Source organism: Diabrotica virgifera, chromosome 1 (assembly GCF_917563875.1).
Source record: "Diabrotica virgifera virgifera chromosome 1, PGI_DIABVI_V3a".
Lineage (NCBI taxonomy): Eukaryota > Metazoa > Arthropoda > Insecta > Coleoptera > Chrysomelidae > Diabrotica > Diabrotica virgifera.
The window spans coordinates 21,201,583-21,227,196 of NC_065443.1; the positions used below are offsets into that span (position 1 = coordinate 21,201,583).

The following is a 25,614-nucleotide window of genomic DNA, read 5'->3' on the forward strand; positions in this document are numbered from 1 at the left end:
GGTCTAACTGTGTATTATTTTACATGCATCTGATCTGGAACGGAACTGACGTCACATACTGTTTACAATTTCTGACGTGAAGTTGGCGTTGACAGGTGTGAAGGTTGTTAATAAATAATAAATATGTTATTTGGTGACATATTTTAATGTAAAACACATTGTAAAACAAGTAACATTATGTATTAAGCAAGTATTAAGTCAATAATTTCTTGCACATTGTAAAACAGGTAACATTATGTATTAAGCAAGTATTAAGTCAATAATGTAATGCATTCCTGTTGGTAAATCAAGAAATTATCCCGAAAACCAAGAGTCCTCCATTGTTATATCAAGTTAGCGGCTACTTTTTATCGGCTACTTTGGACGCCAGGATTTTGCTCATAGGTTTTATCCTGGGTATTTTTATATCCATGGGTCAACTCATAACATTTAGTACTTCGTGAAACTGATTTAAACTAATCGTATATTTTGTTGCAGCATAAGCATGGTGGTGATGTGGACGTGTGGTGATATATTCAAGACTACATACTTTCTATTGCGTGATGCTCCCGTGCAATTCTGGGTGTGTGGTTCAATACAAGTGACCGTGGACTTACTAATATTATTCCAAGTATGCCTTTACCGAGGGAATGTGGAATCGACGCGGTCGATACCCCATCGTCTTGATTGAGTAGTTATCATTTGGACCCAGGACGAGAAACATCGCAAAGAAGTCAAAAGTGCCGAGGTAGCAACAGTTAACGAGAAAAAAGTGGATAAAAACAATAGTAACGTTAATACCGCGACTGAAAACAGTGATCCTCTAAAACACAGCGATTCAAGCTGTAATTCTATTAGTAATAAAGATGCAGAAAATAACTGTATCACCAGCGTTGAGGTGCATACAGAAAACTGTTATAAATCTAGCAAGGCTGTTAGTAGAGATAGTGATGTAGATATTGTTAATAATGTAGACAAGTTGACGGTAAATGGTGTCAAAAAAACAACCACCCAACACATTCAGCACGTCTCTTACAAAGAACGCGCGAAAAACAAAGTTAATAAACTCATCCATAGGCATACGTTATGACATCTACTAATTATGGCTTCCAAACGAAACTTTACGAAATGTATGCTTCCTTTTTAGCTTTCTTCCCTTTGAAGCTACTTTCAATTTTAAATGGTATTACCGACAGGCTGTATTATGTTTACTCTTAAATGATCTTTTAATCGGCAACGATTTGAAACAGAGAAAAAACTTGTTACATACAGGTATGGAAATTGATTTTCGGAACATAGGCCTTTCAATGCAATAGGTTAGATTCTTGATTTGAAATTAACCAGTGTAATTAAATAAAGGCCTAAAAAGTCTGCGAAGAAAACTAAATAATGGAAAAAGTCAGATCATTAAATTAAAAAACAAAAAGGGCGAAATAACAACAAATAGAGATGAGCTTTTAACAATAGTAGAAGACTTCTATGGAGAACTTTATAAAAGCAGACGGATGAACCGAACACAGCTAAAAGATGCAATAAGCAAAACAATATTAAATCAAGGCTCTGAACTCATGCCAGAAATAACTCTCAGTGAAATTAGACAAGCGATGAATAAAATGAAATCCAATAAATCACCAGGAGACGATGGAATAGTGATCGAGGCTGTTAAGAATGGCGGTGAACCTCTAATGAGAAAAATAAAAGATATCTTCAATCTATGTTTGACAAAGAAATCCATACCATCTGAATGGAATAGAGCCAAAACAATTCTTCTACACAAAAAAAAAACTGATCTGGAAAATTACCGACCAATCAGTCTGTTAAACCATCTTTATAAACTTTTCACGAGAGTAATCACCACAAGATTAGACAAGAAATTAGACCTGTATCAAAGTAGAGAACAAGCTGGATTCAGAGCCTTTGGAACCAACGATCACCTCCAAACAATAAAACAACTCATCGAAAAATCCATAGAATATAACAAGCCCTTAGATTTAGCATTCGTAGATTTCCACAAAGCATTCGACTCAGTAGAACTCGACAGTGTTATAGAAGCATTAAACGAGAGCCGCATTGATAGCCGATATTCGAGGCTAATATGTAATATATATAAAAATGCGACAAGCTCGATACAGCTACACGCTAACAGCAAACAAATAAAAATCCAAAGAGGTATCCGTCAAGGGGATACGTTGTCACCTAAACTTTTCATATCGGCTCTAGAAAAAGCGATCAAAACCCTCGAATGGGGTGATAAAGGAATAAATGTGGACGGAGAGATGCTACACCACCTAAGCTACGCAGACGATATAGTCCTGATTGCAGACGATTTGGGACAAATAAAGAAAATGTTGGAAGAACTTGGTACGGCATGTCATAAAATAGGCTTAAGAATGAATATAACAAAAACAAAATATATGACGAACTTAGTACCAAGTAAACACCTTGAAATACAAAATGAACAAATAGAACTGGTAGACAAATATATATATCTGGGTCACGAAATTAAGATAGGTAAGGACAATCAAACAACAGAAGTATCCAGAAGAATAATACAAGGATGGGCATAGGGACATTTTTAAGAGTGACATTCCAACTAACATGAAGAAAAATGTTTTCGACCAATGCGTGCTACCGGTGATGACCTATGGTGCAGAAACATTATCGCTTCAACAAAGAAAAACGCACAAAAACTAAGAGTAGCGCAGAGAAGAATGGAGCGATCAATGATAGGGGCCACTCTGCGAGACAGGATTAGAAACGAAGATCTACGAGCTAAGACCAAAGTCATAAACGTCATTGAAAGAAGCTGTAACTTAAAATGGAAATGGGCTGGACACGTTGCCAGAATGAAGGACGGAAGATGGACTCGCAAACTAGTTGAATGGAGACCAAGAGCCGATAAACGGAGCAGAGGAAGACTACCAATACGATGGCAAGACGACTTACGAAAGACAACAAAAAACTGGATACAAAAAGCACTTTGGAGACAAACAGGGGAGGCCTATGTCCAGCAGTGGATTGAGAGAGGCTGATGATGATGATGATGATGAGTGTAATTTTCAAGACGACGTCGCGGTGTTTCATGTTTAATTCATTTGTTCCACCGGATACGCTGCACTGATGCGATACTCAGCGGTAAAGGGATTACAGTCAAACAAATGAATTAATTTTAAAATATCGTGACGTTATATTGAAATTTACACTGGTTAATTGCAACTCAGAGATCTCAGTTCAGTACAGCGTATCTAGTGGAACAAATGAATTAAATATGAAACAACGCGACGTTGTCTTGAAATTTACACTGGTTCAAGAGTCTAACTCATTGAAAGCCCTATGTTCCGAAAATAAATTTCCATACCTCTATACACTCTTAGACAAACATAATGAACCGGTTTGATAAACTTTCCTAACTAAGGTTTACGAACCTTTGTGATGCATGAAAAGAATAATCACTGTGCTAGTCGTAAAATACGTCCGACTGCGGACATTCTACTTCTTCTTTTGGTATGATAATCCTGGATGGGTTTTTGCCTGCCTGGCTATGTCCTTCCATTCGTACCTCTCTTGTGCCCTTTTTCCTCCATTGTCTTACATTCACAGTTTTTCAGGTCGTCTTCCTATCGGCTCCATTGTAATATTTTCTGTTGTTTTTGTATCTTCTTGTCTGTGGACATGTCCCAGCCATGACAGTTTTTGACTCTTCACAAATCTAACAGTATCGTACAGTTATATTAAAAAAAAAAAAGGTACAAGTATTAGAAAGGGAAGTTAACGTCATCCTATTTGTGTACAACCGGCTGGGATTTTTGGAGGTTATCAAATGTCGATAAGTGATCAAAATGCAGCTCATAGACGTCAAAGACGTTTAATTTGATAGAAGGTTTAACGTTACGTACAATAAAAAATTAATATGCCTCGTCATTTAAGTGAGATTGAAAAGGCTCAAATAATTACGAAAATGGAAGAAGGATGGTCAATTCGTGCGCTAGCAAATTTCTATAATAGAAATTTGAAAACAATCTTCAGAATTAAGCAACGATGGGTCCAACAACAATCATTAAAAAGAAAAGTTGGTTCAGGGCGTTCCAAAGTATCCACTCCTCAACAAGATGCTGTTTTAGTTCAATTCTTAAGAGATAATCCATTTGCGACGTCGAAGGATTCAAGGATTCATACGGGATTTCCTGGTGCCCAACCTACTGTAAGCAGAAGGATCAATGAATCTGAATTAAAAAACCGACCAGCTGCTAAAAAACCATTAGTAACTGTTGAACATCGGCAAGCAAGAGTAATATTTGCACTAAACTATATTTACCGCAACCCACAATTTTGGAACAACGTCATTTTTACTGATGAAAAGACTTTTCAGTCGACCTATAACGGTCAAATCCGTGTTTATCGTCCAGCCAATACTAGGTTTGAAGAACGATATATTCACTCTTATAATAAATCTGGACGTTTTTCTGTAAATGTATGGGGTTGGATTAGTATACATGGACCTGGTGTTTGTTGGCGATTAGAGGGAAGATTTACTGCCGACAATTACATTAACGTTTTGGAACACGTAATGCTCCCTTCTATTGAGCAATTGTATCCTAATAATACTTTTATATATCAACAAGATAATTGTTCAGTCCACACTGCCCATGCCGTAAGGAATTGGTTTCAAACGCAAAACCTGGAAGTATTGCCATGGCCTGCGCACAGTCCAGATATAAATCCAATTGAAAACATTTGGGGCATAATTGTTAAAAAAATATATAAAAGAAATTTTATGCCACAAAATTCAGATCAATTGTGGGATACAATCTTAGAGTGCTGGGAAGATCTTGATCCAAATATGATATCTAATATAATTCAAAGTATGCCAAATAGACTAAATAAAGTTATAGAAGCAGACGGTTCTATCACCAAATACTAAATTCTATTTGTAACAGTCATTAAAATTATTCTTTATATAATTGTTGAATAAATGGTTTCGTCTAATTAATGCTCAACGCCAATGATTTATATTTTTAATAACCTGTGACATTTGATAACCTCCAAAAATCCCAGCCGGTTTTACACAAATAGGATGACGTTAACTTCTCTTTCTAATACTTGTACCCTTTTTTTTTTTAATATAACTGTACCCTTCATTTAATTCATTAATTTCGTAGTTTCTCCTGATTCTCCATGTGCCGTCTTCCTCTTGCACCGGCCGTATATTTTTCTCTCGAATATCTTGAGTTGAGCTTCATCTTTTTTTTTTGTCTTACCCAGGTTTCACAACCATAGGTTCTTCTTCTTACGTTCCGAACGTTGGCGATCATTCTGGCTATGATGATTTTGCCGGTTGCTATACGGAATAATTGTGTTGAGGTCTTTCTTTACCATGCTCTCAGGTTGGCAAGCCAGGATATTTTTCTTCGTCCTGGAGCCCTTTTGCCTTCAATTCTACCTTGCAAAATGCATTGGAATAGCTCGTATCTGCCTTGATTTTTCATTATATGTCCCAAGTAGTGCAGCTTACGGCCCTTCACGATGTTGACCAACCATAGGTTACTAAGGGTCTAATTAACGTTCTGTGAATAGTCATTTTTGTTCTTTTATCTATAGTGTGTCCCACCTTGACTTTACAGTACAGGTTCTTATGACCAACAGTGATGCCAAATTTTATCAGAAACAGGTTTTAAGCAAATATACTTTTTTCTTAAGGATAACTTAGGAATTAATATTATTGAAATTTTGTGGCTGTCAGGGGTTCTAAAACATTTTTTTTTTCGAAAAATAACTAACTAAAAATTAATGAACTTCAACGAATCAAATAAACTAACTTAAAAATGAACTAACTGAAATTAATTTTAAGTTTAAAATTTATACAAAATTTTAATGAGGGTGTACATTAAAATGACATTAATTTCAAGTTGGAAATCAGTCATTAAGAATGATAATAAACTGCAATTAGCATCCAAATTTTCCAAATAAGCAATCAGTCACTCAATACAATGTTATCAGTATCTAATAATTATAAGTTTATTTGATATTCTTTGTTATAATTTAATTTAGGTGAACTGACCATCAACAATTATAATTTATTTATTCTCAAATGTAGGACAATATAAAACTTTACTTAAACTTGACTGACAGTCTATTTTATATTTTTCTTGACATTACTTCAGATTTGTCTATACTGTCAATACATAAATTAACAACCATAGAGCAACATCCACCTTTAATGTTGAATATTCTAACATTCTTAACCAAAAAAGTTATTACGCATATCGATTATAAAATTGCTGATTACTTTTCGAAAATGACTATCACTCACAAAAAAAAAAACAATCAAAAATATTGTTTTACTTGACTAACGGATTAGTTTTAATTTAACATTTTTAGGACCCCGGTAATGTTCGATTGATAATTCTTTTAAAGAAAATCGGCATCGCCGCGCTAAAAACTCCCATAAGGATTACATTGCCATATGTTCGTGTACTGTAAAGTCAAGGTGGGACAGACATTAGAACTGCAGCAGTTGAGGGCAGGTACAATTATACACCACTTAAAGCTACACAGGTGGTGTTCTAGAAATTTTTTATAAAACACATTTTACAACAAAATATATTTTCGGTGCGGTATGGCATACCGCATGTCAGTGGTTAAGGGTTAAAAGAAAATTATGTAACGCAGAAGGACACATTACAGGGTATGCAAGTATAGCGTGTTTCTTTTTGGATCTTATGCTTTGCGGATACAACATAGCGTTTACATGGTGGTTTTTTATTATCTTCGGTAGCCTGATACATTGTGGAAAAATGTCTCTCAATAAGGCGTAATGGTGAATGAGGATCTTCTAGCTTACGACTGGTTGAAGTTCGAGGTTTGATTGTCTTATGTTCAGTAAGGTTTTCATCGTTAGTTTTATTCTAGTTTCAACTATTTGCATTAAAAATTGTGTGGTGTAAAAATAATAAACTGAAAATGTTTAATATAGATAGGAAAAGTATATTAGTCTGTGAAATAGTATATAGGGACAAATACAGTAGTATGCTCTATATTTACTAACAAGATATACAAACATTTTCTACCTATATACTGGTTTACACAGCATATTTCGTAAAAATCCATAAACTTTTGTAAAATGCTGTTTTAGTTGCGATTGTAGCACGTAAAGGTGCGTACTGACTTGAGCATTTTCCTCCGAACGAATCGAGCGAGCAAAATTTTGCCGAACAGAACGAACCGACCATTTTCGGGAGAGTATCGGTAACCATGGAAAGGTCAAAAGCAAGCATTTGTTTGTTTATGCTCAGTGGGGAAGCTAGGACAAATAATCCCAGGACAAATAATCCCGGACCAAAAATCCCCACAAATTATCCCTGGACAAAAAATCCCCGGACAAATAATCCCCGGACAAAAATCCCCAAGAAATATTTGCGGTCGAATAGTTCTCTAAAAGTTTTCCTGAAATTTTAACAAATTTCGAATTCCAATTCTATGCTGAAAAATTTAAACTATACATGACAAAAAAGTGTCAGTTTTTTCAAAAATCGTGGAAAATATGGGGAATGAGCTATGGCCCCGTTTTCATGACATGTGCTTAACGCGCGATTACAACTAAAGTTTTCAGCGTGGAATTGTAATTCGAAATTTGTTAAAATTTCAATAAAAATTTTTAGAGAACTATTCGCAAATATTTCTTGGGGATTTATTGTCTGGGATTTTTTGTGGGGATATTTTGTCCAAAAATATTTGTGGAGATTATTTGTCCGGGATTTTTTGTGGGGATTTTTTGTCCGGGGATTATTTGTCCAGGGATAATTTGTGGGGATTATTTGTCCGGACCCCTCAGTGGGTACGGGCGTTTAATGTATTCTTGTGCCCTCAAAAATATTTAATTAAAAAAGAACTTTGATTCGTTCTGCACTTAAAAATAGAATGGAGCAGAGAAAAATGTTTAGATCTGATTGATTTGTGTGAACGCTCTCGTGTGTTATGGAATCCAAAACACGGGCAATATTGTAATAAAATAAAAAAAAAATGGTTCATGGATATTGATAGCTGAAGAAATAGGATGTACCTCCGAAGAAGCAAAGAGAAATATTGATATTTTGCTTGCCAGTTTCCAAAGTTACAAAATTAATGAGATTCGGAAAAGCAGAACAAAACGGAGAAATAAGGATAGGAAATAAAAAATTCGAAGAAGTGCAGAAATTTAAATACCTGGGCGTTATGATAAACAACAAAGGGGAAAAAACGGAGATCGAAGAAAGAATAACTGCGACAAACCGGGTATACCAAGCAAATAGAACTCTACTAAAGAGTAAAATATTGACCAAACAAACAAAAATGAATATACTAAAAGTGAAGTTCCCTACATAGAAGTGGTTTTACTTCATGTTGGAGTTTTTTTAAAATGAATATATAAAACAATAATAAGACCAATAATGGTGTATGCAGCAGAAATGATGACTATGACAAAAAAGAAGAAAATAAATTAAGGATAAATGAACGGAAGATAATAAGGACAATACTGGGTCCAGTGAGAATCGAAGAACGAGAGTATAGAAGAACGAATAAAGAAATTTTAGAAGAATTAAATGGTGAAGATATAGTAAAGAAAATAAAAGTACGAAAAACCAAATGGCTGGGTCATATATGGAGACAAGGACCAGAATCAGTATCAAAAGCTATTGATATTGTGGCAACCAGGAGGAAAAAGGAGACGTGGTCGACCCAGATCAAAATGGTTAACTGAAGTAGAGGAGGACCTAAGAGGGGCAGGAATTACTAAATGGAAAGAGAAGGCAATAGACCGGACGAAATGGAGACATATTAGTGAACAAATACAATGATCATGGGGACTGATCCACCTCGTAAAATGGATCTAGAAAACGAAAGCGGCGAAACCCCACATGGGGTGTTAAGCCATATACTATACTATAGTTTCCAAAGTTACGTCACCTTTATTTTTTCATCCTTCAGTTCTAGAATTAACGCTTAACATTGAGTCTATAACGATGACAGCAATACGTTGTTTAGAAATTTTAAGTAAACATTGTAAACTCGTATATGAGTCACCTGCCACTAAAAACCGCAAAGTAAGCGATCTTGAAAAGGCCTAGCTTTTTGACGTGTTGTATCTTTTCTTGCAATTGTAGGACTTACTCTCTCTCTTGGACCATCACTCCTAGTGGAATATTGGACACATCTGCGTTTCTTGGCCGATGGTGTAAGACGGCTGGTGGCCAACTCAGCGCATTTTTTTGTGTTTATTCTCTGGTTAATCTACGTACCAGTTCCTTCCATTCTGTTTCTTGCTTTGTTTTTTTACTTCCCCCCAACTTAAGCCTATTCTGTTGTGTTCTCTGGTTACTGTTTTCATCCAGGTATTATCTGGTCGTCCCCTCTTCCCTAATAATAACACCAAACATTCCATGTATGTTCCTAGAATCTACACAGGACATTGAAAACATTCCTGGAATATCCTCAAAAGCACAAGAAAGTCCCCTAAATGTCACACGAAAGTCCTCTGTCAGCATTTTAAACATTCCCTGAATGTCTTATTGGAACATTCCATGGATGTCTACGAATGTTCTTTGGACATTCACAGTATATTTTTTAGACATTCCCTGGATATAGTTGCTGATGTGACATAATACCTCCGATTTGTTTTCTCATGAGTTTTGTAAGAGAGACTAAAAACTTGTTTTACAGTCATCTCCTCTTTTCATATGATATTTTTTTGACATGTTTTGTAGTAAATTCATTTATCTATTTACTACAAAACATGTCAAAATTTACATGTGAAAACAGGAGATGACCCTAAAAATGGTTTTTCGTCTCATACAACATTCAAGAAAAAGCTGATAGGAGGTATTGTCAAATAACCGACTATATATCAGAAATATATGTGGCCATACTAAATAATACATCCTTGATAAATATAAACATTTTCATTGGAAAAAATCTTGTCATAATCTTTTTTCATAATCATCACTACGATGATGATTCATTACAATTACATTACATTACAATTACAATTACAATCTAGTCATAACTGACCAATGAGCCATTTTAATTTAATCTAGATTTTACTGTTCCTTAAAAGGAAGAGCTTACCCCATAGCGTCTCTTATCTAATCTAACAATATCGTGCATTATTCTAACATACACAGGCACACAAGCACTATGCTCTGCTTTTCAGTATCACCCATCACTCAAACTAGTTCAAAAGGATTTGTTCTCTTCAATCTTCTAGTTTGCCCAGTAGTATCGAAACGCTGGATTTCGTGAATATTCTCGTACTTATGAACTTATGAAGTTGTTGCTCGTGACTTCTTGCCATCTTCTTGATGATTATATCTAGGTTCCATTCCTCACTGTTTGTCAGATACCAAGGAGCATCTACAATATTTCTCAGTATTTTGTTCTGGAATCTTTGTATAATTTTTATATTACTTGGTCTAGTACCTACACCCCAATAGTGGGCATCCATACAGGTCTTAATATTTGTTTATAAAGTAATAACTTATTATGCATCGACAATGTGGAGTTTCTTCCAACTAGCCAATACACTTTTTATATTTTTCTATTGCCTTTCATAACCACAAGGCTATACGTTTCCTTCCTGGTTTTTTTGTAGACCACTTTCAGCTGATTCTAAAAAAAAATTAAAATGAATAGTAATTTTTCTATTCTTTACAATTAAAAATCAAAAGAAATAGGTACTATTTACAGGAATAATATGCATAAATAATTCGTTTTATAAAGAATAAAGAAAATTGAAAACGGATTTTATAATACTTACATAATTTTTTAAACAAAAGAGATCCAGCCAGAGTAAAACTAACAGACAGAACAGCAAACAAGCCACTAATTTCCATTTTCCAAATATTCTTTATCTATGCATTTTCCAATCAGAAATTTTTAGGTTATCATGAAATGTGTTGACCACGCGACCCTAACATAGATACACGCGCGGCAAATTTGAAAATGAACGCAAATTGAATAGTAAATGGCCTCTCTTAAAATATAGGACATTGGTAGTATGTTCGTAGAATGTCTTGTGGTAACATTCCACCAATAATTTAATCAGATGTTGACCGAATGTTCCTTGAATGTCCAGGACATTCAAACATTAATAGAACTTTGATAGTACATTCCTGGAATGTTTTGTGTTTTTAGGGTTCTTTGTCCTCTCAGGTTGATATTCGAGTGCTTGTCTGCAGACATATTAATTTTCAAAGTTTTCTGCAAATATTTGAGCGAAATTTTTAAAATTAAAACAGTCTTATATCTCCCAAAATAGTTATTTTGTTACGATTTAAAGACAACCTTATCCAATGTCTTTTATATGTTTTTGGTTTTAATTTATTTCTATTTGTAATAAATTGAATAATAAAAAAAGCTCCAGCAGCTATAACCAGATTATCTGCTCTGCTTCCATGGTTAGACGAACGCTGAAATACAGTGAGCAGAACATGGGAACGCGGCGAATAGAATGAACAGTTCTAATAACCTGAACATTTGTTTGTCTGTGACAGCTAAGAAAATGCTCTAGTCAGTACGCACCTTTAGAACTTTCTATAGACTCATCAAACGAGATTTTTCTCCTTCGTCGAAGGCAGCTGTGTGTAAAGATTTTAATGATTATTACACTAATAGTTTGCCAGCATCACGTTTGTAGTGGAGCAAAAGAACATATTTTTCCTAATCAAATCTTCAGTTTACAGGACAATTTGTTGATTAGTTTTATGTAAATTCCTATGTATACCTACAAATTATTAAATTTTTTATTCCTTTATTCTAGATGTTTTTATAAAAATGATTTTTTATATTTTTTTCTGTATTTTCACATACAGATACATATATAGAGAAGTATATATTTTAATGCCGTGTAAAAATTGTAAATAATAAATACATATATTGAAGTGGCTATTGTTGTATCTTTTTTATATCCCTAGGCACTTGCGAAACTTCTTTAATTCGATCTTTCTTATGAACGTTTCATAGACTGTGTTTCATAGACATTAAAATCTGGTGCTTGTTATATAGTTAAAATACAGATTAACCCAACACAGATGCGAAACCCTGGCGATAACTCTGGTACCGAGTTTTGGTAAACTCCTCCTACTTTGAGTTACCAAAAGGGTAGTCGCTTAGTATCTCGCTTAGTATGTAGGCTTAAGCTTATTGTCAGTTCCTGAATAACCTCGACAGTACATGCGCTTATTGTAGTGTTAAATTGACGGGCTGATTATTGGGAATTTTTTCTATTTATCAAGTGTGTTTAAATAGTTTTGTTATATTTTTAAAAATGGTTGGATATGTATACGTGTATTTGTGAAGGGTGTTCATCTAAGACCGGTCAAAGAATATCATTTTTTAGGTTGCCAAAGGATAAAATAAGGTATGTAGTGTCATTAATAAATTTATTTACTTTCTAAATACTGATTAAGCGGCATATTACTTATATCATATTAATTATATTAATCTCGAAACACACATAAAATGGTTACTCAAGCTATGTGTGTTAGAAATAGTTCCAATAGTATTTTTTCAAGAAATATTTTGATAAGTCTAAAAAAAATCCTGTCTTGAAAACAGTAAATTTTAGTTACTAGTAAGAATGAATAACGCCCTGTTATTGAAGATAGTCAAAATAATCTTAAAAAATAAAAGAGATATTAACAAGACATTAAATTTTTATTAAAAAACGTCTTATGTTATAGGAGTGAGCTATGGTTAAAAGCTACTAAAAGACAAGATTTGTTAGAGGAGGATTTAACTAGATACAGAATTTGCGAAAAGTATTTTGAAAATAAATTTTTATGCACATCTTCACGACGAAAACTCTTGTATGACAATGCTTTGCCGTCAATTTTTACCGAATCTAAAGATATCTGCGCGAATACGTCTGAGGAGTCGCCGAAAAAAGTTAAAATATTGTCAGGTAAAAAATTAGGTAAATATCAATAATAAAAAGATATGATTTTTCAGATAATAGAATAACGCCTGCGGCGGAAAATTTACAGTTAATATCCTCTAAACAAGTTTCTATCAGCCCCAATAAAAAAAGATGGACACATTACTACAAGAATTACAAAAGATGTTTCCCAGTTATCACCTTCAGTATTATTACAAACACTAGCATCTTTTATGTATAACTTGCCACGTGAATCTAAACTGAAATATAAAATCAGGTTTTTAAAAAGAAAACTTTTGAATAGAAAAATATGTAAAAAACAAAACGGTACAAAACAAGAGAAGGCAGTTTAAAAAATTATGTGACAAATTTCTTAATAAATCATTGGCCGAAATTGTAAAAACTCAGGCACTGTTGCAGAAAAAAGTCCCAAAGGCCAGAAGATATTCTTAGGAATACAAACAATTTGCTCATTATACTTTTTTGGACCCAAAACTTATCACTTTTTAAAAAAAAAATATTTATTTACCAACTAAACGTTGTTTATATAAGTAAATTTGATTATATAATTAAATAACCTGGAACTTGAAAATTATTATATTAACAACACTTTATCTCGTTTTTTTCTGGAAGGTCATACCTGGAATTCACAAATTACTGTCACCAAACGACTGTCACTTTTCTAATACCTAGTTTACTTTCTCTTGTTTTATTAAGGAAAACTTTGTTTTGTTTTGTTTTGTAGCTAGTTTACTTTCTCTTGTTTTGTACCTACCTAGAATTCCCAAATTACCCTATTATATTTATATCGTGTTCACTTCCAAACAACTTTTTATTATTTTTCAATATAAACAGAAATTTAATAAATGACCATTTATATATAAATCTTTAAGGATTGTCATTTTTCTAACAATTAGTTAACTTTCTCTTGTTTTGTTAAGGACATATGTACCTAGAATTCCCAAATTACCTATTGTATTTTTATTTCATTTTTCGTTTAACACATAAATTTATTAAATGACCAATGTTTTGTTAAGTTTTGTTTGTCTTAATTTTTAGTGTAAATATAGTAAACATCAAATCAGGTGTAAAAGTAAGTATTATAGACCAAATGAACTATTTTGTAAGTTATCAATTGTATTGGTGCAAACACCGGCACAACAACTGTGCTCCTTAGTTTCAAGGTTACCAATTTTTGTACCGGCATCATAGCATAGCTTTCGCATCTGTGTTGGGTTAATCTGTGGTTAAAAAGTTAAAGAAACCACATATAAGTGACATATATAGGGTGGCCGATCGAAACCGAAAGGGAGGCATTGTCAGGAACTACGACATTTTTGGAAAAAACAGTGACAGGTTAATTTTTGATTAAAAGACACATTTTCCGGTATTTTCGATTAGTTTACTTTCACCACTAAGCCAGGGTGGGAATTCGTTAACATGTTTTAATGGCAATGGATATACACTCACCGGCACGAAAAACGGGCACCCCAAAAAATGGGTCATTTTTGATGTCTCGTATCTTTTAAACCTGTTGTCCGATTTAAGTAATTTTTTCAACATGTTATAGCCTTATTCTTTAACAATTTCGCTGTAATAATATTGATGCTAGACAGGTAAATTTTCATTGTATACCGGGTGTACCAATCAAACTGGGTTTTTTTCTCATTTTTCACAACATCCTGTGGAATGTTCTAGCCTTTATAAAATATTGAAATTAAAACCCAACGTTTTCTTAACGTTCTGTTTTTTTATTTATTCTCTTATGCTGGATAATAAAAAAGTTAGGGACTTTACGTTAGGGAACAACTAACCATGTTCTTTATCAATACAGGGTGTTTCTAAATAAGTGCGACAAACTTTAAGGGGTAATTCTGCATGAAAAAATAATGACCGTTGCTTGATAAACCTATGTCCGCAAATGCTTCGTTTTCGAGATACGGGATGTTGAATTTTTTCTTACAAACTGACGATTTATTTATTGCTCTATAACCGGTTGAGATATGCAAATGAAATTTGGTAGGTTTTAAGGTATTTTAAGGTAGGTATTTTTTTGTTAGGAGATATAATAAAAAATTTTTGTATTCACCATTGGCGTGCATACGGGTCATATTACCCGCTTGCACGCCAATGCTGAATATAAAATTTTTAATTGTATGTCAAAAAATGCGCAATAACTACCTCTTAAAACCTACCAACTTTCATTTGCATATTTCAACCGGTTCTAGAGCAATACATAAATCGTCAGTTTGTAAGAAAAAATTCAACATCCCGTATCTCGAAAACGAAGCATTTGCGGACATAGGTTTATTAAGCAAACGGTCAATTTTTCATGCAGAATCACCCCTTAAAGTTTGTCGCACTTATTTAGAAATACCCTGTATTGATAAAGAACATGGCTAGATGTTAAAGTCCCTAACTTTTTTATTATCCAACATAAGCGAATAAATAAAAAAACAGAAGGTTAAGAAAACCTGGGGCTATAGTTGGGTTTTAATTTCAATATTTTATAAAGGCTAGAATATTTCACAGGGTGTTGTGAAAGTTGAGTAAAAAACCCAGATTGATTGGTACACCCGGTATACAATGAAAATTTACCTGTTTAGCAACAATATTATTACAGCGATATTGTTAAAAAAATAAGGCTATAACATATTAAAAACAATTACTTAAATCGGACAACAGGTTTAGGAGATAGGAGACGTCAAAAATGACTCATTTTTTGGGGTGCTCGTTTTTCGTGCCGGTGAGTGTAGTTTTAAACATAGACTTATAATTAACATAGACTGAACGTTCTTTCCACGCTTCCTGACGACAAGATCTCTTGGACTGGTTTGATGCTATTCTATCTAGCACATTATATCGAGAAACTAAGACCAGCGGTATAGGCACAGTAGGGGAGGACTAGTAGTGTCGTCACTTCGCTCAACATGACACTATATGTCTATTAGGCCGGGCCGAAAAAATTTTTTTTTACTTTTTCTATACGGCTAGTTGCCAAAAGTTGTGACTAGTATTTATATAATCCTATACCAAATTTGGGCCGGTTTAAAAAATATTTAACCGGGCCCCCTGGCCTTTATAATTTTTTTTTGGGCCAAATTTTTTTTTCAAATTCTTGTACAAGGCTAGTGGCTAAAAGTTGGAATTACTATTTATATAATCCTATATCAAATTTGGGCCGGTTTAAAAAGTAATTAACAGGGCCCCCCGGCCCTTAAAGAATTTTTATTTTGTTAAAAAAAATGCTAGGAGCTATTAAAAAAGCTTCTGTTGTCATATTCTATTGTTAAGCGAAAGAAAGATAGTACAGTCGACAGGAAAAATACTTAAGCTTTTAAATGCCGTTTTAGAAGATCTAAACTAAATTTTCAAAGATAATACAACGCTGGTCATCGACAAAACTAAAATTCGGAGAGGAGTTAAGGACAACAGACGGCAACTCCAGCGCGGGAATAAAAATTTAAACAAGTCAATTAAAGGGCTATACTGTGATGAAAGAAAATATCAAACCATGGTCTTAGGAAACGCGAGACGAATTATGAAAACTGAAGACCATATAGTTTTAATCGAAGGATCCGGTAATTTATATTTTGTCTACTTAGATCTTAGCCAGTATCGTGTCATATTGTCGAAGGAATATCTATTATTATTTACAAAGCCGTTATATAGATCTAAGCAGTTTAAGTGTTGTGGGATGTGATGGTACAAATGTCAATACGGCTGGAAGGTAGAATCATTTCAATTATAGAAAGGCGAGTGCATAAACCATTACAGAGGAATGTATGCCCGTTGCACGCTACTGAACTTGCCTTGCGATATTTGCTGCAAAAACTATATGCCCACACAAAAGGTCCCTATTCATATTCTGAGCTGATTGGATCCCCTCTTCCCAATTGCAAAAAAATGCCTGTTATTAAATTTAAACCCATAGAAGCTATCCTGCCTCTGGTAAACGAAAATGATCTAAGTTCAGATTAACAGTATTTATTCAAACTATATAATTATATAGTTTTCTCCAATTATTATAATAATAAAAATTTGAGATGGAATATGTTCTCAAAGTTTGGCAGAGAAAAGTCCAGAGAAGATGGCACAATCACGTTGGTTCACGACAGCGAACCGCATTCTTAGAGTTTATGTAGCTACAACTGATCCTTGTGAAAGCTTAATGATTTTAGCTGAGTTTGTATTACAAGACAAGTATATTCTCGTATGAGATTTGAGATAAAAACTCGGCCAAGATTAAAATATGGTGCCAGGCATCTATGGAAATTAATACAGGCCTCGAGAGATTTTCCGAGTAATGTCTCATCAATTATCAATAAAGTTATTCAATGCAATGCTTAATTTGCACACCCGGAAGTCATTCAAATTTGTATGTTAACAGATTCACGTTAACGTATTAGAGAGGTTGCTGTCAGAAAAATTTTAAAATATAGGAAGGCTGGTATAAAAATTGCGTTTTCATAGTATCCCAAATCCCTAAATCAATTTCGATGCAGAAGATTACATACATCTCATAGTGGGAGGGTGGAACTCGCCATGCAGCTACCTCATCGTGATGAGTTCTGGGTTAAATAAATAATAATATACAAAATAATGTTAAATATGTCCATAATAGTTCAATGTAACATCCTTTCGTGCCGAATATTGATTCAAGCAAAGAGCTGCACAGTTCACAGCGCAAAAGTAGTAAATAAATATGAATTGTTTACCCCTCTTTTATATTTTTAGTCCTGGGGGCTGGTTAAATCTTTTTAAATCATGATGAAAATTTCTTAACGAGATAGTAACATCGATATTAATATTTTGGACACAAGCCCGCCCCAAAAATAAAGCAAAAACAAATCATTTTTTTTAGGCCCCCGGGGGCCCGGTCAAAAATATTTTAATTCGGCCTATGTTTGGTACACAGTATTAGGACTACCATACACAACTTTTTTTTACTAGCCCGTTTAAAATTTCCCAAAAAAAATTTTTTTTGCCCTTTTTCGGCCCGGCCTAATGTCTATGTTAATATATGTCTATGGTTTTAAAGTCCTTGCCACTCCCTGCACATTAGTCTTTAAATTTGTAAATTCGGTCTAATATTTTATTTTATTTATTTAAAAAGAGTTTTAAACTTTAAATTGTATTTACGTGCTTAATTAGTTGATTTGGTACAGCAATGGTTTAGATTTTAATTTCTTTCTTCGTACAGCTTTTGTTCTTTTTTGTCACATTAAGCAAATGGTATGATATAAACACATAAAAGAATATGAAATTAGAGGATTCTTGTGTGAATATTAAATATTAGTTGCAAGCATTAATTTGTAGTCTTTGAAAATTTATTACCATGTTTTATTCCATTTCGGCAATGATAGATAATGTTTCGTTGCATTTTATGGACAATAAGTGTGCCAATATGACAGCTCAGCAACTTAATGAACAACTTCACGATAAACACGAAAGTATGAAGTATTTTTTGCAGTTTTTGAGAAAAAAATCAGGAAGTTGGGAATGTAGGTAATAAAAAAGAGAAACAAAGTCGGTAGTTAATGAACCTGCAGTATTCATATTAGAACATGTTGACGTAGATTTCATGTTAAATACGAGGCAGCTGTATCTGGAATCAACCGAACTAGCGTCCAAGCCAGTTTGAAGAAGAGTAAGTAAATTACATCTATATAAAATAGAGGAGAGGCGTGTACCTTGGGACGGTTTTACTTTGAAACAGTCATAAAGATGTAACCGTTCTAGCGGGAAATCTGATAAATTTATATGATGGCAATTTTCGCCAAACGTTTGTTTTCCTTCCAGCAGCCATTTGATGTTACTGATAGGTGTAACCACGGATGTAGATGTAAATACATATTAATAGATCCAGCCAAAGCTGTAAAAAGTGTCACAAACATGATTGCCTTTTTTGTTGTTTATCAGAAGTAGCAAGAAGTTCTACAAAGTTGACACTAACGGAGTATCGTTTTGTTTATCTATATATCTATACTTCATTGATTGTGGTTACCTACGTTATTATGTTAATGGTATTTATTGCAGATGGAAAAAAGTGTTACAGGAAAGAAAAATAGTAAAAACAGATGCAGAAGCATTAGAGCAGCTGCCGTTAAAATGATCTCACTTTATTTTTCTTACAGAAAATATTTAGTACAAATATTTTTATTTGTCAAATCAAATAGACGTTTATTATTAGAAATTTACAATGGCCCACTTAAAAGTTCAGTTTCGCTAGGTATATCGAAATCACTAAATTTAAAAGATAGGTCATCCAAATCGTCTAAGCCATAATCTTGCACAGACAGGTTATCTAACTTAATATCATTGTCAATCAGATTACAATTACAAACATCTTTTTCAGACTTCTTACGCTTCTTTACCATATCTTCTGTTTCTAGTATTTTAACCCGTTTTTTTCGCTGAAGTCCCAAAGTTTTAAATTTCTTTTTCATAAATCGTTTTGATCTGTACACAATGTCACTAAAGAAGCAAGAAGGCCCTTCGCTAAAATCAATAAAAAATAACACAATTAGTGAAAGAAAATAGATATATAAAATATAATAATATAATGAGTTTCAAACAGGCCTACGAGTTATAGACACAAGTTATATCAAATACCTATTGCATAGTTATTATTAAAGAGTAGATAACAATAACCTCAATTTTAAGCGTTTATGGAAGCACCAAATATATGTTGGTTTCTAAAAACTCCCGAAATATCCAACAGAGAATTCAAATTAACAATCACACCTTTGACCTAGTCAAGGAATTCACATGTCTTGGATCGCTAGTAAACTCAATAAACATGACAAGCGATGAAATAAAAAGACGCATAGCAATAGCATAGCAAACAGAACTGGTTCACGGTCTCCATAAACATTTAAAAAATAAAAATATAAAACGTGCAGTAAAGCTCAATATATACAAGACCTTAATAAGACCGGTTTTGATATATGCAGCTGAAACGTGGACCCTATCTCAAAGTGATGAAAGACTTCTTGGTATTTTTGAGAGAAAAATTCTTAGAAAGATTTTTGGGGCAGTAAATGAAAATGGACTAGGGCGTCGAAGATACAATTTTGAACTGAATCAGTTATACACCGATCCAGATATTGTGAAATTCGTTAAAGTGCAGAGACTTAGATGGGCTGGACACATTGCTAGGATGTCAGACCACGAATACACTAAGAGATTAACATTTTCAAAACCAGAGGGTACAAGAAGTAGAGGACGCCAACGAAGAAGATGGATTGATGATGTTGAAGAAGACCTAAAAATTCTAGGGGTCAGAAGATGGAGGGAAGCTGCCAGGAATCGACAGGAGTGGCGACTTCTTTGTGAGCAGGCCAAGATCCACAACGGATTGTCGAGCCACTTATGATGATGATGATGAACGAAGCATTTAGGCGGTCAAGAACCAAAGTTATGGCAGGTTTAATTTAAACTTTAATCTGACGTATAAAATACGTGCATGCGTTATTTGTCCCTCCTGAAGTGACCTTATGTAGTGAAGCAAATATTGTCGCTTTATACTGCCAGCAGTACTAGCGTTCACGTAGTTGATACGCCAGATTAAAAATAAAATTAAAGCTGCCGTAACGTTGCTTCTTGACCATCTAAAGGCTTCATCAAACGCTTAAAATTTAGGTTTTGTATTATCTATTTTGCTTATCTATTTTAATAATTCGTTGAGTTCAAATATTGAGGGATAATCAAATTAAAATAACCTACGGAAACAATGTAGGTATCAGTAGATCCAGAAAGTACGTTACGCTTGGGAATAGTAGAAACATCAAGTACAAGAAAAAGATTTTATTATACCTATACATTTGAAAGAGACATCCAAATACTATTTTTCTACATAATCTTCCAACAAATTCAGGCATTTATCATAGCGGTTAACTAGCTTTGAATATCATTGTCATCAAATTCTGCCGCCTGAGACTTCAACCAGGAGGAAACACCTCCCACTTGAATTGAAAAGACAAGTTCATTAGTCACAATGCTTGGTCACCGGCTTGGTCGTCCAATTCGTTCTTCATCGTGCACATTGGTTCGGCTATTTTTGAATGTAATGCACCATTGACGCACTCCACCTTCAGTGATCACATTATTCCCATAAACAACACAAATTTCGCGATAAATTTCAATTGGTTTATTGTTTTTAGCCAACAAGAACCGTATTATCGCACCTCACAACTGGCGAGGTTTTCTATCGCGGCACACATTTCAAACAGCTGTTGTAAAATGAAGAAAAGAGACAGTCACTTCGCTCTAGCTAGGCTGGACAGCTACTGAACGGATGAATCAGGGTTGTTAACAACGCAACTGAATATTTCCGTAGAGGACGCTTCAAAAATCCGTAGTGAAAAAATCTGACAGAAAATGACACTTGGCAGCCAAAAAAAGAAGAAGAATGACACTTGACAGACAAAAAAGAAGAAGAATGACACTTGACAGACCAAAAAAAGAAGAATAATGACACTTGACAGACCAAAAAGAAGAAGAATGACACTTGATAGGCCAAATAAGAAGAAGAATGGCACTTGACAGACCAAAAAAGAAGAAGAATGGTACTTGATAGACCAAAAAAGAAGAAGAATGACACCTTAAGAGTAAAAAATCCTCATTTTAGCTTCTTGATGGCTGAAGCTGAAAAATCCGTAGAAATGTGGTCGATATCTGAAAATCCGAAATAATTTCGAAAATTCGTAGATCTACGGAAAAATCCGTAGAGTTAACAACCCTGGGATGAATGCAACGATGCTAAGATGACTGCGCTAGCCCCGCTCCTAGCGGTTACATATCAAAACGTAACGAAATTTATGTATAACCCTCGTAATTTGGTAAAAATTATACTTACTCCAAGGCCCTAAAGTCGACAGCCCTTATCGCATGTAGGCAAGAAAGCAAAAAGAATATACTGAGGATATAAATCACACATGTATTAAATATTGAAGTTTCAAGGATTTCGGTAATTATTCTTAATGGATAAAATTCATAGTAATTTATCTCGTCAAGTTTTTCTGCTAATGTATACGTTACAGATGCTGTCCCATCTTGTAAAGGAATCCAGAAGTCTAAAATTATGTTTTCCATTAAAAATACAGCCACTAAAAACTAAAAAAATATATTTTTTATGAAATGAAGGCTAAACTAAATGAATTAAAAACTGGGTTCAAAAAAATTAAATTATATTCGAAATTCTATTGACATCAATTCTATTCCAAAAAATATACCTACAAGAAAGTCGGTGTATCGGAATAACAACAGAGTTTCCGCCCAAACAGATCTACAATAAACGCCATCTTCATCATGCGACAATTAATTGAGAAATCAATAGAATTCGATAAGCCCATGTTCACATGCTTTGTAGATCTGAAACAGGTATTCGACAAAGTACGATTGAAAGACGTGCTCACTCTCCTTGGAAAGAAACACATAAGTCAGAAATATAGAAACATAATGAAAGAACTCAATAGATCCAACAAAACAAGAATAAGAGCCACATACGTGCTCACGGAAGAAACCAAAATCAATGTAGGCATTAGACAAGGTGAGACAGCGTCAACCAATACCTATTTAATTTGATAATGGATGAAAATATTGCTAGTGTTAACAAAATTAATCAGGGCTACAGAATGGGTAACTGAACCATGAGCCATGGGAATACTTTGCTACGCAAATGATGTTATCTTAGTAGCCAGAAACGAAGATTACTTACAACACTTACCAGGAACCTTCCAAAATTTAAAATAACCAGGAAAAGTATAACCTGAGACTATCAAGAGGGAAAACCCAATCGATGGTAATATTCAAGAAGCGAATAATTACTAGATGTAAATTAGCAGTGGACGACCATATAAGCGAATTGGTAATGGATTGTACATAGACACCTGGGTGTGGAAATATCTAGCGACAGGCATCTGTGGCAAGAACTAAAACAGCAGGCAACGAAAGCAGTGAGAATATCTAATTTCCTGAGGGATATAATCTGACGGAATAAATATATGAGCACTGAAAACAAAGTCCGCATTTATAAGACATGTTAGAACCTACTGACATACGCAGCTGAGACAAGAGCTGAGACAACAAAGACCAAACAGTTAAACAAATAATGAGAACAACAAAGATGAAAACCGTAAGATCCATATAAGACGTATCACACTCAGAGATAGGATACGAAACGAAGACACATTGAGAAAGCTAGGCGTTCAAGACGTAGTGAGATGGACAAGAGCAACACGACGCATGTGAAGTGGAGAGACCACGTAGATCGGATGGATCCTTAACGTGTACCTAGCGAAATGGGCGAAGATACGGAAGCCCAACATCAAGCGACCCATAGGAAGATCCAAAAAACGATGGTACAAAAGGAAAAGGAAGGAACAGGACATAGTCAGTCCTATTAAAAGAAGAAACGAAACATACATTATTATTCCTGTGGCAATAATTGTCAATTGCATAAATATATTTTACTGACAAACAAACATTTTATGGCCATTTCGAAGGACTTTTGAAAGAAAGACACTCATTTTGGATTGACACAGTCAAAATTTAGCAAAATAGACAAAGCTGATTAATGAAACTGCTTGCTCTAAACATTTAAATATTACATAGAAATACATACCTCTACAGCTGTCTGACTTAATTTATCCAGTTTTCTTAATGGTTTTGGATACAACCTTAGGTCGTAAAGAAGCAGAAACACTGCAGTTAAAAATATATAAAAGGGAATCAAATATTGTATTAATGGATCGAAAGGTACTCTAAAAATTTGGTATCCGCTGCATATTAACAAATATGCCGATGATACTGCTAAAAATTTTCCCATAATTAAATAAACTTTAAATATTATACACAAAGCACAGATTAACACATATTTTTTGTCAATTTTGACATTAGTAAGGGAAGTGCATAGAATATGTACAGTACCTACATAAATCGTTCAGCTGGACATAGGGAATATACGTTGAGAGGATTGTGGCAACTGCGCTTACCTGTGTTAGTTGAAGCTTCTGTTCGAGAATGAGTTTTTGGTGCAATAAAGCTGTTAGAACGAATATAATGAGTGAGTTTTGAAGCAAGGCTGTCCATAAATAAATCAAAAACAAAGTTTATGATTAACGAGTTAATAATTTTACTTTAATTCTTAAAATATTTTTTATTTCAAAAATAATTTCAAAACGAAACAGTTTTTCCATTCCTTTAGGCCAAAAATATTTAGCTACTACATTGTCACATTTTGACGTTTATGTGTGTCAGTCGAAATGAGTTGTCAATTTTGAGGTTAATGCTCCTTAATGCTAACAACCATATTGTCATCTAGAGAGCTCAGTTGCCACAATTATCTCAATATAATACAATGTATGTATTTAAATATATAATACATATATTTATATGTATCGAAATATATATAAAATGTATGTTTCCTATGTCCAGCTGAACGATTTACGTACTGTAAATCAGACATAGCTAGAAGTACAGATATACGACGGAAATGCAAGGTAGGGAACATCTAGGGCTGGGTGAAAAATAGAAGAGTAGAATGGAACGACCACATAAGCCGAATGACAACACATACAGTAGTAAAGAGGGCGAGAGACGGTTTCCCAATAGGAAGACAACCAGTGCGAAGACCACGAAAACGATGAAACAACTTACTGGAGGCATATTGAAAAAACAGACAGACAACTGTCTACACAAAAAGAAGACGAAGAATATATGTGATATTTAATTAAACTATTCAATTTTGCTATAGCGAAATTATAGCAGCTGAGGAAACTTGCGGGAAATCAAAAATAGCAAATACTAACATGAGGAGAACGGAATGGTGGACGGAAGAAATACGAGAGAAAATAAAGAACAAAAAAGACAAATGGAAGAGATAAGCTACATCCATATTTTCTATATCTATATATCTATTTTCTATTTTTCTATTTTCTATCTATTTTCTATATCTATATATCTATATCTATAATTTCAACATAAGCACAAAACACCCGGAAGATTACGAGGCATATAAAGAAAAAAGAAAAGAGGTTAAAATAGCGGTGAAAGCAGGAAAGGAAAGGTCATGGGAGAGATTTGGACAAAAAATGACAAAAAATTATAGGGAAAACCAAAAACTCTTCTACGGCGCATTAAAACAACTCAGACAAAAGAAAGAGCACACGATGCCGAATATAAAAGACAAGAATGGAAACGTACTAACAGAAGAAAAACAAATAATGGAAAGATGGAGAGAACATTTCAAAGAGCTAACTCATGCAGACACGGACAACATAGGGAAGATACAAGAAAGGAATGAAGAACAACAAGTGAAATCCATAACAAGAGAGGAATTAGAGAAAGCAATAGAAAGAGTAAAATTGGGCAGAGCACCAGGCAAGGATCATATCACCCCGGAAATGATAAAATTCATGGCGACAGAGGGAATGGATAGCATGAAAGAACTAATGAATGATATCATAAATAGAGCAGAATTACCAAAGGACTGGAAGAAAGACATATTACCAATACACAAAAAGGGAGACAAGAGAAACTGTAATCATTACCGAGGTATCACCACATCAAGTATTCCTGGGAAGGTATTCGCAAGAATAATAGAGACAAGAATAAAAACCCAAATAGAAACAACTATGGAAGACACACAGTGTGGATTCAGTAAGGACAGAAGCACGCAAGACCTAATATTCACATTAAGACAAGTAAGTGAGAAGGTAATCAAG

At 34.1% G+C, this 25,614-nt stretch overlaps 2 protein-coding genes across 3 annotated transcripts in view; one reads left to right on the plus strand and one right to left on the minus strand.

Annotated features, from left to right (window-relative positions):
- LOC114324621 (solute carrier family 66 member 2) overlaps positions 1-11,896 on the plus strand; it is a 57,380-nt gene extending 45,484 nt beyond the window's left edge. For both annotated transcript variants that reach the window (XM_028272489.2, XM_028272490.2), the window contains one exon: positions 478-11,896. In XM_028272489.2, coding sequence (XP_028128290.1) covers positions 478-670 — 193 coding nt within the window. In that variant the 3' untranslated portion in view covers positions 671-11,896. The remainder of the gene's footprint in view (positions 1-477) is intronic.
- Positions 11,897-18,987: 7,091 nt separating this feature from the next.
- On the minus strand, positions 18,988-23,782 carry LOC114324601 (uncharacterized). Its single transcript, XM_028272466.2, has 3 exons — positions 23,514-23,782; positions 21,747-22,003; positions 18,988-19,387 (listed from the first exon to the last, which is right to left on the minus strand). Exons 1-3 carry the CDS (start codon positions 23,715-23,717, stop codon positions 19,084-19,086), a joined length of 765 nt encoding a protein of 254 aa, XP_028128267.1. The 5' UTR covers positions 23,718-23,782; the 3' UTR covers positions 18,988-19,083.
- Positions 23,783-25,614: the final 1,832 nt, after the last annotated feature.